The sequence below is a fragment of the Heteronotia binoei genome, chromosome 5 (assembly GCF_032191835.1).
Source record: "Heteronotia binoei isolate CCM8104 ecotype False Entrance Well chromosome 5, APGP_CSIRO_Hbin_v1, whole genome shotgun sequence".
NCBI classification, from domain to species: Eukaryota; Metazoa; Chordata; class Lepidosauria; order Squamata; family Gekkonidae; genus Heteronotia; species Heteronotia binoei.
In genome coordinates, this window is record NC_083227.1 from 134,765,131 (window position 1) to 134,780,018 (window position 14,888).

The window sequence follows — 14,888 nt, forward strand, 5'->3', positions numbered from 1 at the left end:
ATTGGATATGTGCAGTGTGAATATTATAATTATTTCTGTTTAGTGCTACACAGTCTTAATCATTTCAGCTAAAAGCCTTGCCAGAACAGCTTTGTTTTACAGGCCCTGCAGAACTGAAGTAAGCCTCACGGAGGCCCTGATCTCAAATGGGAGCATGTTCCAGCAGGTTGGGCGAAGGACAGATACCCTTCAGGCCAAGAACTATCAGAAGGTGCTGGTCAGAAGAGCATGAAGTTCTCTGGGGCTCGTACGGAGAGAGGCAGTCCTACAGGTATGATGGTCCCGGGCTGCATAGGGCTTTGGCACCCAGTGCAAATGGTGCAACACTGGCTGAATGTGCACCCGCAGAGGCGTCACTGTCAGCAGACATGCTGTCACAATCTGCACTAGCTGCAATTTTCAGATAATGCTCAAGGGAAGCCCTGTATAGAGTGAGTTACAGCAATCCAACCTGGAAGTGAACATTGCATGGATCACGGTAGCCAAGTCCTGGGGAGTGATATCGGGATTAGGGAACCAGCTGCCTGATTAGCTGAAGATGCTAAAAGGCCAATCTGGCAACCAAAGTGACCTGGGCCTCCATAGGGAGCAAGGAATTCAGTATTATCCTGAGTCTCCTTACCCTTGGTGCTGGCACCAATGGTGCCCCACCAAAGACCAGGAGCCTGATTCCAGACCCCAGAACTCAGGTACAGGAAGGATCTCTGCCTTCAGCCAGTTTTGCTGCAACCATCCAGCCTTGGCCCCCAATCCCGTCCAGAATATATGGGGCAGAATCCAGCTCTGGCTGTCCATCAACAGATAGAGCTGGGTGTAGTCTGCATATTGATGGCAGTCCAGCCCAAGCCCCTGGACCAACTGGGCAAGGGGGTATATATAAATGTTAAATAGCATCGGGGAGAGAATCACCCCCTGCAGCAGCGTACATTCAAGCCGGTAGCACAGGGACATCCTCTCCCCTAATACCACCTTCTGTCTCCGACCATGGATAATGGAGGAAAGCCACTGTAAAGCAGTGGCATCCCAGAGGACATGAACATATCCTACATTAATGACAGCTAGTCTGATGGCAATCCTATGAACCTGGTCTGTAAGAAATAATTTAAAACAATCCAGAGCACAATCCCCGAGACCGACTTCTGGTGCCAAAGTTTTCAAGAATAGCATGGTTCACATCAAAAGCTGCAGAGAAATCCAGTGAGAGCAACAAAGAGGTACTGACAAGGCCTGAACATAATATTTCTGCATATTACCTCATTTACACTGTAATCAGTCTCGAGAGACTTGATTCCCTATACTTTTACTTTTTTCCAGTGCTGCAAGAACCCTTCAAAAATTGGAATTGTGACACAACCAGTGCAGTGTTTATTAATAAATAACCAACAAACACAAAGCTTGAGAAATGAAACATCATTTTAATAGAACCAGTGTAGAAATAAACACTAGAATGGACATACATGACATCAGATTAACTGTTTTGCAGAAGTAACATATCAAACATCTCCTGAACACTTTTGCCTGTTACAACATCCCATACATCTTTTTACAGCAGAAAAGGCTACATAAGAAGGTTCTATCTTCTTTTAAAATTTAGGTGTACAGTTGAAATAAAAAGATCCAATTAGAAACAAAATTCATAGTTGAATCACTGCTTAAAAACCCAACATGGTAAGCCTGAACAACAGAAATACCAGAAAAAGGTCACAATTTACACTAATTATAATGGTTTAACTAACTGAAATTACTAGTTTAGAATTATTGAAGGCTCTGCATTTTGCGTGTTTCTGTGAAGATGGAGCATTTCTGCAGTTACCATTTGCCAACACAAAACCTTCAACACGAACTCAGTTTTAGCTATTTGCCCAGCCGTTTCTCTGAATCTTCTGAACTCCATCCATTCAATAGGCTGGCAGAAATACAGTAAAACAGAGCAATTTTATATTATGTACCAGAACATGTGCAATTAGCTATTCGCAGTAGGGCAAAGCCAACTGGATACGATAGAACATGGTGTCCAGAACCAAAAGGATAGATGCACAAGAGAAATAGCATACAAGCAGATGTTTGTTAGTCTTCCATAACTGTTCCCCACTGCTAAAGAGTGAAGTGGCTTTTCAAACTGAACAAAATATTGTAATTTTAACAGTGGGAGATGCTACTACAAAAATAACAAGCAACATTACAGCTTTTGTCCTTTTTTTCTTCTACATATCTATGTTCCTTCTACAGATCCTAGCTCTGGACACTTTCCGCATAACAGACTTCACTGTTATAAATTGTCTGGTTCACCAAACAAGGCATTAAAATTAAAAACAAAATAGTGAGGAAGTTTCATCTGCTTTTAAGTAATATTAAGTTGGATCCAAAAAGCTTCACCCAATCCCCAAGTAGCCCCCACAAGTCCAAAATCTGATGCTCGAGGCAGGGGGATCATCATGGATCACATTGAAAGCCACAGTATAAAAGGGGAATTGGATGAAATTGCCTGCTTCTCTCTTGCATGAGCTCATGGGATGCAACCTATTTCCAATATTACTTCTCAACAAAAGTACTAAGATTCTAAATACTATTCTTAAAAGGAGAAACTTGTTTTGATGTAATTAGAGTTCCAATGATAAATTAGTAAAACTTGGAGGTAGCAGAAATTTCCAGAGAGTGCGGCTGGTTAGTAACATCCAGGCTTCCAAACTGTTCAGCAAGGCTGTTCTGCTGTCAGGACACTAGACCTCAAAAGCCAAGAGAAAAATACACTTATCCTTCACAATACTGGAAATAGTCTATAGCAGCCTAATTTCCACAACAAGCCAGTGTAAATATAAGTAAATAGTGTTTAAGTACTGGCAATGGACCATAGGTTCTTAACTGGAATTAGCAGCACCTTTAATTAGGGAACAACAATAATTACAATGCCAAACCAAAACATGAGGGATATGAGTGGGAAGGGAAGGATTTCTCACATGAAGGAGGAGGCACGCAAATACCTACATCACAGTCTTAGGCTGTACTAGCCCTTACTTTAGTTACACATTCTTCAAGTAATAAAAATCTATCAATACACAACAAACACCAATTGTGATATACTGAAGGAACCTAAGGGGGGGGGGGGGAGAAACAATATGCTTAATTAACTGAAGAATAATCCTGAAAACCAAGTAAAAGCATAATCATTGTACTAACCAGAAAAACAGAACAGAAGCCTTCCACAATGAACCTATTGTAAACTGTTCACTTGGAATCAACTCCTATTGATTCTGATGAAAATTACTTCAAGTAAATATTTTTGGATGACTTATAAGACCTATTTTCTAGCACATCAATATTATGTTATTTGAACATGTTCTAGATCTTCATTTAATATACCACCAGTGTGATGCACTAATCAGATGACAATAAAACAGAGCTAAAGATCCATTTGTACCCACACAAGCCAAGTTACTAGTAAATGTAGCGATCCCTCAGAAGTGTTTATGTAAAATAGACGTCATACGCACATATTCTTGGAAAGGAAAATACAGAAACTATGGTGCAGAAGTAATTACTAAATCAGAAAAAATGAACAAAACTGGTGATAGCTTAGATATAAAAGTCTAGCCACTCAAAAGAGCAACTTTTTAACTGGTAATGTTTACTCGACACAACATATTACAATGGGTTAGGTAAATACTGGGAATTAGAACACCAGCTTGGATTAAGAGCTATTGAATGCTTGGAGTAAACATATACGGGAATTAGGCTGGGCTTTATTGCTCCATGCTTTGCTTTAGCATTCCCATTCCAAACCCACCCTTTGCAACAAGAAAAAGAACCCAGCCATCTCAGCAGGGAAAAGGAGAACAACGACACAGCTCCCAATTCATAAACAGCAACTATGGTTGGTATGTTGTTTTTGTCAGAACATCCTTATAGCTAAATGTATAGATTCAGATATTAAGGGGAATAAAAGTGATAGAGTAGTAATTATTAGGGAATCCAAATCATAATTTATAAGCGTTCAACCAAGCTCAAAACATTAATAGTGCCATGTTAGCACACTGTAAAGAGAAGGGTCACAGTTTGAGCCAATAAGGGTAAGAAAAAACACAGTCAGAGCCAGTAAGGATAAAGGACATATTCTAATTTAAAAGAAAGGCCATAGCCTTGCACTGAGCTTTATAGTCTATCTGCCGTATTTCAATCACTGTGCACAATATGAAGCATTATTGACTCAGTTTTGAAGTTGGGACCTTCCATTCAGAAGCATTTCAAGCTGCACTGAAACAAATAAGAACTGGATACGTATTTATCCAGAGATATTTACAGAATAAAGACTGATGCAGTTCTTCTGAAGTATCATGTTGAGTTCCAGAGTTATCATGGTGCTTCAGAACCAAAGAACACAAGCAATTCATGGCAGAAGATGAAAGTAAAGAAATAGACACAAAGGTCTGTGAAGACATCCCCCATTTTGCTGTATGTGTCCATGGAACGACTGATTACTTCTGCTGGAATCCCAGACAACAGAAGAGCAGCAGTTAATACTGTAGTCTTTGTTTTCTTTTCACTCTGTGTAAAAACAAACACATTTTTTAAAAAAGTTAATCTTTGTCATTGTTTCTTGTCTTTAAACAATGTAGTTTGGATCCAGCAAACCATCAATGGAAGGCATTACTGGATGCACATCATTCCCTTGTCTCCCTCCCTCCCAGCAGTCCTTTCCAACCCCAAGTTATGTTGACTCCAGGTGTCCTGGGACTCACAGCAACCGAGATGCACAGTAAGGACTGCTCTGGAGAAGAGAAGCAGACAAAATTGCCCTGTCCATACTCTCTCCCATTGCTGCCCTCTCACCCATGCAACTCTTAGTTCTTGCAAGGCATAGGACTCTGCAAATTGTCTTTCCCAGGGTCAGAAAGAACTGTGAGGGGAGAGGAGGGAACAGATCATTTTTAGTATGTTCATTTTGGAGTGCCTAGGCAGGACACATATTCATAGCGATCTACCCCAGATAACTCAAAGCACACTAAAAAGATTAGGATATTTTCCTATAATCTGGTTTATAGACCTCAAATACAACAGACTCAATATACTGCAGCCTGTTATTCTTTTGACATCAGTGCTACTTACTTTTGAACATCAGAAAAGAGCAGAAGCTACAACGATGTAAAGATAGCTTTAGATCAGAGAAACCCATGACTGGGAGAATATTAAGAACTTTCTCCTTTCTCCAGAGTTTTGCAGTATCAGAGCTGGTTTTCTATTCTCTGAGAGATTTTCATCCTTTTAAAAAGCCACTTTGTAGCTTTTGCACTGATGGTGTTTGGTAATTCTCCCATGTTTAGGAACAGGGTTGCAAACAGTAGTGATGGCATGACAGGAAAGTTTATATAAAATATTGTTAGTCAGTGTGAAAAAGAAAGAAAGATGTGACCACTAACATAACAGATTACAACAAAAATTCACAACAAAATGAAAAGCAGCAAAGCTAAAAATTAGTGCAGCAAAAGTCATTCTTACAAAGCAGAAGACAAAAATAGCAGAACTGAGATAAAGCTCCTACATATACTTGTGAACTGTGTAATATTAGGGAGAAGTAACAACATCATGATAATCACTGGACTGTTAACTTGCTAGTAGGGTAGCAATCCTATGTATGCTTATAGCAGAGGACTTTCCTCCAGGTACAAATGTGTAGGAGCATTTAAATATTAACATGCCAGTGCCTTAAGAGGTTCACATGAAAGACAAGTGATGTCTTTCGTACAAAATCTGTAGGATACACTGTGTATACTTTGCAACAAAAATGCATCCTTAGTTAGAATAGCCTGAAGATTTCAATGGTCTTTTTATTATTTCACTGAAAATGAGAGTTGTCTTTTAATCTTAGGTGACATAATTCTGAAAAAAACTCTGCTATGCAGTTTTTCCTAATAGACATCCAGTGGAAAGAGGGGAAAAAATATTATGTTGTGGGTGAGCAGGCATTTACACACACTGAAAATTTGCATCCTTGTTCCAGTTATGAGAAATGAACAGCTAAAACACTCTTCTGTTACCTTCTTTTTCTTCAAATGACCATCACAGAGATGGACTCATTATAGGGACCAAAGCATGCACAACTTTTCATGCATGTGCGATGGAGATCTGCTTCTTCTAAAGGACAAGAAGGGTTCAGTTTTTACCATGGCTAAATGCTTACCATCCCTGTTGGCAAGATGTACTTGGCTGGGCAAAAAACCTTAACATCTGGGTCAACAGTGAACTAGCAATGGCTACTAGAGATGAGACAAAGAAGCTTAGGATGAGTGAAAATAATGGGTCAAGTAAAGACTGAAAAATAACCTGTGCTGTGAACAATGGATTACCAGAAAAAAATACTTAACATCTATTCTAACTTCTATAATCTAAGAACACTTTAATATATGTAGAAGTTTTGGGAAGTTTCTAACTTGTCTCTTACCTTTGGGAAATACTTAGACAACCCCATATATGCAAGCTGTAAGGTAAGAAATGGAGCAAATATTGACTGGAAAGAAAAAGAAAATTATATGAGTTAGAGAACAGCAATAAACAATTGTATTAATTTCAAACTTTCAAAGAAAGGGATTATTCATTATCAAGTGTTTCAAGTGACACGCTGTAAAATAGGTTAAAAGGAGCTATGCTTCAGCATACCACTGTGAAGCAGACTATTCTTTATTTAAGGATGAATTAGTATGACAACTGCTAGGCAGAATGCAAACATACATAACATGGTGCAGTATCATACATAGGATTACTGAAATGGAGAAATTCATTATCCTTCAACAATGGTTTAAGAAGGACATGTCTATCCAAAGACACTCAAAAGCAACATTTTATAAAGCATTTAGTAAAAACTCATTAGTATAAAATTACTTCCATCATATAAAAACATGATTATAAAGTTTACATACACTTTGTGTAATGTGAAATAACTTTATAATAATGAAGATTGTTAGAAGTTGCACATATAGTTGGGAAAGGGTTTTGTGTGGTTAGTTCCCTGAGCATGAGGCTGAAGAGTTCAAAACAGTTTGGATGATCTGACTGTACTTTTTGTGAAGCACTTTGAACACTGGAAATGTACAGTATAAAAGTACTGTTATATCCAAATGGATCAAGATTCCTGTAAAGGAATGTTAACAGTGCTTTAGCATCATATGCATGGGTTGGGAAAGTTGCAGCTATGTGTAATCCTTCCTCTTTACTTAATTGAATGCCAAAACACTAGTGCAGGGGTGTCATATGTCCATCCTGTGGGCCGAAACCAGCCCAACAAGAGTTTTAATCAGGCCCACAGGGCTCTTTTCTCCCGTTCTCCCACTCCTGCCCTCACCCTTTGAACCTGAGGTTGCCGAAGTTCCTTGCTCTTTCTGTTTTGCCTTTGCCGGCTACCGCAGGAAGCAAAGCTACAAGAAAAACGTGGAATGGATTTTCCATGAAGGTCTCTGTGCCCAGATAGATAGGGACCAGAGACCTTAATGGAAAATCTATTCCATGTTTTCGTTGCAACTTTGTGCTGCACTGTGTTTCAATGGCATGGAAATGTTTCACTTTTCAGTTTTTCCTATAGCCAACTGAAGCTCATGCTTCCTGGAGTTGTGTACTTGCAAATAAAGGGTCGCTGTTTTGATCCAGCTTGTCTCTGCTGAATCAACCTAACCTGGGAATCCACAGCCAAAGGGGGATATTACATTGGAGAGCCACTGCCAATCTGAGTAGATCCGTGGGGTGGGGGGGGGGGGGGGAGTTTGCAATGCCATTTCATTGTTTTCCCAGGTTAAGAGCATTTTATATTTTTAGTTTCTGCTGTGATCCTTGTGCTTTTTCTTGATGTGTTATTTTAAAACATTACACTGCCAAATCCCACTATTCCCCCACCTTTCAATTTTAAACAAAATATTGCAAGAGTTTTAAGCATGCTTGTATTTTAAGTTAAAAAATAATATCTTTAATTGTGTTTATCTGTGTCCTTTACAAAGTTTATAGCTCTGCTATCTCACATTACATTTCCCACTGCAGTCCACTGATCTTCATGAAATGCTGTTTATGGGAGACAGGAAACCACAAAGGTGGTCTGGAAAGAAGAATCAGTCGACATTTAGTCTGGACCCAACCCTAAAGGTGTAAAGCCACTGTGGAACAGTGGTTAAATTTCATGGATTTGGACTTGAATTTAACCTTCCACTATGATTTAATCATTACAATTATGAGTTTATTGAGTGGCACTGGAGAAAAAGCCAATTTGCTACCCAATCAGGAGAGCATAAAAATCAAGCTAAAAAGAATTAGTAACAATCAAATAAGAGACCTCAGCTCACCAAGTATTTGCACACAAAAGCTCTAACTCCAATAGCAAGAAGGGCACATCCAACTAATCTAAAAATACGGAAAGAATCAAATTCCTCTGCAGCATTCCCATTTTCCTGGCTTGGTTTCTCACTCATCAGCTGGTTTCTTAATTTCATAGCTTCATCAAATCTCGATAAATACTGGTCTAGGCCATGCTGAGGTGTTCGCTGTTCCATCAGATCACCTCTATTGCGCTGCCGGAGCTCAGTGGTGCCATCACTACCAACCTCAGGCACTATATTAAACAAGTCCTTTTTCTCTCCCTTGTGCTCTACTGCACTGTTTCCATGGTCGGCTGTTCCTGCCAGACTGCAGACAGTATCACCAAGTACAACACGCTTGGAAACAGAAGGAGCAGGAATGGTCGATTTCGCTTGTTCCAGTTGAAGCTTTGCTTCTGAATATGTGTCATCATCTAAAGACAAAAAGCAAAACAATGTAATGCACACAAATGGAGTTTGATCTCAACTCTCTAAGATACTGAAAGCCACTAAGCACTGTAACGAAAATAGGGACCATTACGAAGAGTATACATTAGCACACTGAGCCTCCTCCAGGAACTTAATAGCCTTCAGAAAAGGTAATAAGCAATGTGGTCGTAGCAGCAACTCTACTGATTGGCAGACGGACAACTTTACTATTGCACCACTATCAATAGTGGTGACTTCCTTGCCCATTCTGCAGCAGCAGAGACTGTCCTGGTTGCCTAACCCACAGCTTTCCTGGCTCAGTGGTATCTTCCTCATTTGTAAGTGCCCCCCCCAATCTCTTTCCCTCCTTTTCCTTGTCCACCTGCTCCTGTAAAGTTAACTGTTCTCTAGTTTTGGTATTTTTATAATCCCATTCTCCCCCTCTCCGATTCCCCCCCCAAAACCTCAGGAGGGTCACCCAACTTTGTAGAACCATCTATTTTCCTTCTCTGGGCCCCCAATCCACAGATTTAAATATCCACAGATAAGGACCACAATTCACTATCATAATAAAAGATCATTATAGGACTCAAGGCAGATTACACAGAGCATATCAACAGAATCATCAGAGTGGGATTTCCAGTAGTAGATTATGCAATAGGACAAGGTCCCCTCTCCTATTGGGTGCCATGGTGCTGCTAACACTTTTCCTGGTCCTGCCAAGCATATTTATAAAAGTGAGTGTGGCTGTGAAGTATAAGCTTTGTGTGGGATAGGGCCCAGGGCTCTAGCCCACACAAAGCATATGAGTCGATAAATCTTCAATAAGATGAAAATGGCTCTTATGCCAAAAAAGCAGCAGATCTATAGGCTAGAGCTCAGTTCAACTAAACCCCACAAAACTCAAACTGTTAAGACACCACAAGACATCTTTTAAAGTTCTGCTACACACACTTACCAAAAAAGCTTTTGCTAGAACAGACCCTACCACTGCTATCTCCTCCCCCTGAATTTTCTTCAGTGTCTATAACAGGGATGGCCAAACTGTGGCTTAGAAGCCACATATTGTGTAGCTCTCGAAGCACCCACCACCAATGTTCCCTCTAAGCTGTGGAGTCTCATAAGCAAAAATTCTACTTTGTGAGTTCTTGGCATTAAAAGTTTTGAGCTAGTGCATAAATTAGTTTGCTCTGGAGCCATCCTTCCTGAGCTAAGACAAAAATGTGTGAGCCAGAGCCTAAAAAACTGTGAGCTAGCTCACATTAACTCAGCTTAGAGGGAGCACTGCCTACCACTCTGTTGGCCAGCTTGGAGATGGCATTTCTCTTTAAATCATTTCTCCAAGTCAAGCCAGCTGGTGGCTTGGAGAATACACTTAAAATTAAAGTTGCTTTCTTTCCAGCTCTCCTCCCCCCATCTATTTTCCTTCCAGCTCTCAAACATCTGATGTTCATTATTTGTGGCTCTCAAACATCTGATGATCATTCTACGTTAAAGCAAATTTGACCACCCCTGGTCTATAACTACTGGGAGTCATTATAGTCCAAGACACATAGTTTTATTTCAAATGTATAAGCTTTGTTCCTTACCACAGACCAAAGAACCATAGCAGTGAACAATAAGACGATATCTGAAGATCTCCAGCTTTGGACTTTGATCTAAAACAGTGATCCCCAACCTTTTTTGCATCAGGGACCGGTTTTGTGGAAGGCAATTTTCCCATGGACCGGAGGGGGTTGGCGGGGGTGGTGATGGTTTCAGGATGATACAATTGTGCACTTTATTTTGGTGTGCTGGTTAAGTGTGTGGACTTTTATCTGGGAGAACCAGGTTTGATTCCCCATTCCTCCACTTGCAGCTGCTGGAATGGCTTTGGGTCAGCCATAGCTCTCGCAGCCCCACCCACCTCACAGGATGTCTGTTGTGGGGGAAGAAGATAAAGGAGATTGTAAACTGCTCTGAGATGCGGAGTGGAGGTAAGGCTATAACTCCAATGTCTTATTATTATAACATTGTAATATTTAATGAAATAATTATACAAGTTGTGGATTAGGACCCACTAATTCATTATTAACACTTGGACACTATCCAAACAAAATCTGTAATGAAGCTGGCGTGACAAAAACTCATTCCCCAATTTTTACAAACAAAAAGGAGGGACTAAATCAAGCAACATTGAGGGAAAATGAAATATAATGAACGCAATATCAAGTATATTTTTATTACTATATAAGAACATAAGAGAAGCCATGTTGGATCAGGCCAACGGCCCATCAAGTCCAACACTCTGTGTCACACAGTGGCAAAAAAATTTATATACACACATACACTGTGGCTAATAGCCACTGATGGACATGTGCTCCATATTTTTATCTAAACCCTTCTTGAAGGTGGCTATAGTTGTGGCCGCCACCACCTCCTGTGGCAGTGAATTCCACATGTTAATCACCGTTTGGGTGAAGAAGTACTTCCTTTTATCCGTTTTAACCTGTCTGCTCAGCAATTTCATCGAATGCCCACGAGTTCTTGTATTGTGAGAAAGGGAGAAAAGTACTTCTTTCTCTGCTTTCTCCATCCCATGCATTATTTTGTAAACCTCTATCATGTCACCCCGCAGTCGACGTTTCTCCAAGCTAAAGAGTCCCAAGCGTTTCAGTCTTTCTTCATAGGGAAAGTGCTCCAGCCCTTTAATCATTCTAGTTGCCCTTCTCTGGACTTTCTCCAATGCTATAATATCCTTTTTGAGGTGCGGCGACCAGAACTGCACACAGTACTCCAAATGAGACCGCACCATCGATTTATACAGGGGCATTATGATACTGGCTGATTTGTTTTCAATTCCCTTCCTAATAATTCCCAGCATGGCGTTGGCCTTTTTTATTGCAAACGCACACTGTCTTGACATTTTCAGTGAGTTATCTACAACGACCCCAAGATCTCTCTCTTGGTCAGTCTCTGCCAGTTCACACCCCATCAACTTGTATTTGTAGCTGGGATTCTTGGCCCCAATGTGCATTACTTTGCACTTGGCCACATTGAACCTCATCTGCCACGTTGACGCCCACTCACCCAGCCTCAACAGATCCCTTTGGAGTTCCTCACAATCCTCTCTGGTTCTCACCACCCTGAACAATTTAGTGTCATCTGCAAACGTGGCCACTTCACTGCTTACTCTCAACTCCAAATCATTTATGAACAAGTTAAAGAGCATGGGACCCAGTACCGAGCCCTGCGGCACCCCACTGCTTACCGTCCTCCACTGCGAAGACTGCCCATTTATACTCACTCTCTGCTTCCTATTACTCAGCCAGTTTTTGATCCACAAGAGGACCTGGTCCTTTTACTCCATGACTCTCAAGCTTTCTAAGGAGCCTTTGATGAGGAACTTTATCAAAAACTTTCTGGAAGTCAAGGTAAACAACATCTATTGGGTCTCCTTTGTCCACATGTTTGTTCACCCCCTCAAAGAAATGTAACAGGTTAGTGAGGCAAGATCTTCCCTTGCAGAACCCATGCTGAGTCTTCCTCAATAACCCGTGTTCATCAATGTGCCTACTCATTCTGTCCTTGATAATGGTTTCTACCAACTTTCCCGGTATTGAAGTCAGACTGACTGGCCTGTAATTTCCCGGGTCTCCTCTGGAACTTTTTTTTAAAGATGGGGGTGACATTTGCTACCTTCCAGTCCTCAGGAACGGAGGCAGATTTCAATGAAAGATTACAGATTTTTGTTAGAAGATCCACAAGTTCAACTTTGAGTTCTTTCAGAACTCTCAGATGTATGCCATCCGGACCCGGTGACTTATTAGTTTTTAATTTGTCTATCAGTTGTAGGACCTCCTCTTTTGTCACCTCAATCTGACTCAGGTCTTTCAATACCCCTTCCAAAATTAGTGGTTCTGGGGCGGGCAAAAAGTTCTCATCTTCCACAGTGAAGACAGAGGCAAAAAATTCATTTAGCTTCTCAGCCATTTCCCTATCCTCCTTCAGTAATCCTTTTACCCCATGGTCATTCAAGGGCCCCACTGCCTCCCTGGCTGGTTTCCTACTTCTAATATATTTGAAGAAAGTTTTATTGTTGGTCTTTATGTTGTTCTTATATGGACTGGAGAGAGCGAAAGGAAGAATAAGATAGAAACGAACCAGAACCCCTGTTCACCTTTAAATCAAGCAACTCACCTCCGGTCTCCTTTACGCGTTTTTTTTTTTTTAAGAAAGGCAGAGCGGAAGAGCAAAAAGATAGTCTAGACGATAGTCTAAAACGAACTTTACAATTTTGGATTTGATTTTAAGAAGCAAAGTTTGTTAATTCGGCGGTCACAGCCGTTCATGCGGACAGCTGACCCGATTCCTGCCATTGGCCAGAAACCAGAAGTGGAGGAGAAAGAGGCAAAAGCGCATGCTGGACTTGGCCCCCCGCCCCCGCCCCAAAGACAAGCCGAGGGGTTATTTTCTTCAGGCTACTGAACTCCTCCTCACAGCTTCCCGTTCCCTTCGCGAAGCAAGGGCTGCTCGCCACGCCCCATCCTTACCCGCCTTCGGCCGGTGGAAACCCATTATCCGATTGATGCGCTCTTCGGAGTTCATCAGTAGCTTCCTCCGGCGAATTTCAGCCCGGCGCTGAGAGGCTGTAAGCCCAGGGGTGGTCGATGAAGAACTGGCATCGGCGCCAGGCCCCTCGCGGCTGGTGCTGCCGCCATCTCCTCGCGGCTCAGGTTCCATCCCTACACGAAGGCAGCACTGTCTCCCTCAGTCTTGCCCTCTGCTCCTTCCACTCCGCGACACACACAATGGAACCAGCCAGGCCCCACTAACTGCTTACAGCTAAGGCGCAAGCGCTACCGCCGGCCATTTTAGGCGCCGCCTGAAACCGTTGACGTGAAAGACACCATTTTGGATGAGGGTTTGGTTTGCTCTAACCTCCTCTAACCGTACCGACAGCAACTTAGCTAGGGAGAATCCATAGGAGATCGCCTCCTAGGGGCAGCGCGCCCTTAGTCAAGATGGCAAAGACGACTTCGCAGAAAAAAAAGTGGGCGTGCGAAGTAGGGTGGAAGTGAACGCCTACAGATTCGCGCGAGCAGGTAATGACCTCATAAACCTTGGCGTGGTGATATTGCTTCCCTTGACATAAGTAGGTGTAGGTGTCTATGTGGCCCTAGCCTAGGGTAAACCAATAGGAGAGCAACACGGATGACTGGGACTGATGAGGGGGTAGCGCTTCTTGTCAAATTGAGCCTTCGCTCCAAAACTGATTTAAGGAAAGGCTGGGAAGTGGGAATAGCTGAACCCCTGGGAAAACAGACTGCAACCGCATTTGCACTTATACAACTCTGTTTAATATATAGTAAGCATGCCTGATTCGGGATGTTCTTGAAAATGTGTGTTTTGTATGCTTGCCGGGGTGGGGTTCAGTATTTGTATGGGGGGGGGGGTGGCTTCTACTAACTTGAAGCCAGATAGAGACTGTTCTTTTTTCCTATACTTTAAAAACACCTCTTTCTATTTTTTCCAAATATTTACATAACCTCCTTTCGATGTATTAACGGTGGTGGTGGTGGGGAATGTGTGTCTGTGTGTCTTTCTTACCCGAGTTCATCTGTGGCCCTTGCCTTACCTCCCAGTATTTTGATCTGTATGTGACAACCCCATGCTACTCTTTGAACACATGACATGACTTATACTAAGCCAAATCACTGGTCCATCTTACTTAGTCTGAAGCGGTGGTGGTTCTCAGGCGGAGAAAGGGGTTTCCCTCTAGTAGCTGGTATCTTTTTAGTTAGGGTTACCAGAGATTGATCCCTGGTCACTCATACATAGCATATTCTCCTCCACAGAGGTCTACTCTTTGTAGATCTCTTATCTGCATTCAGCTTCTCAAATATTGAACTGCTTAATGGCTATTGGCTACATTATATGAGATGCAGCGCAAAGCATATATGCACTCAGCTGGTTGTGTGTCTCATAATGTTGTGGATGCGTTCTGTTTAACAGAAATTTGCTGCTGTTGATAATATTAAGCAAGGCAGGAACAACTGTTCTTTTCCTTTAAAAAGGGGCATCTATAGTTCTCTGCTGCTTCACAGGAGGATGAATATATGATATTTTGTTCAGGACAACAAAAGGAAG

The 14,888-nt window shown here is 41.6% G+C and overlaps 1 protein-coding gene across 1 annotated transcript; it reads right to left on the reverse strand.

The window, feature by feature from the left end:
- Positions 1-1,395: 1,395 nt before the first annotated feature.
- CAMLG (calcium modulating ligand) lies at positions 1,396-13,671 on the reverse strand. The gene is made up of 4 exons (XM_060240446.1): positions 13,292-13,671; positions 8,319-8,764; positions 6,437-6,502; positions 1,396-4,542 (listed from the first exon to the last, which is right to left on the reverse strand). Exons 1-4 carry the CDS (start codon positions 13,479-13,481, stop codon positions 4,351-4,353), a joined length of 894 nt encoding a protein of 297 aa, XP_060096429.1. The 5' UTR covers positions 13,482-13,671; the 3' UTR covers positions 1,396-4,350.
- Positions 13,672-14,888: the final 1,217 nt, after the last annotated feature.

Bases quoted from the DNA above. Each gene is read 5' to 3' on its own strand.
- CAMLG (XM_060240446.1), bottom strand. From the start codon at position 13,481: ATGGAACCTGAGCCGCGAGGAGATGGCGGCAGCACCAGCCGCGAGGGG. The intron at 6,503-8,318 runs GTGAGCTGAGGT...TTTTCTTTCCAG, and splicing joins CTTTTGTGTGCAAATACTTG to TCAATATTTGCTCCATTTCT. The intron at 4,543-6,436 runs GTAAGAGACAAG...GTTTTTACACAG, and splicing joins TGTCTAAGTATTTCCCAAAG to AGTGAAAAGAAAACAAAGAC.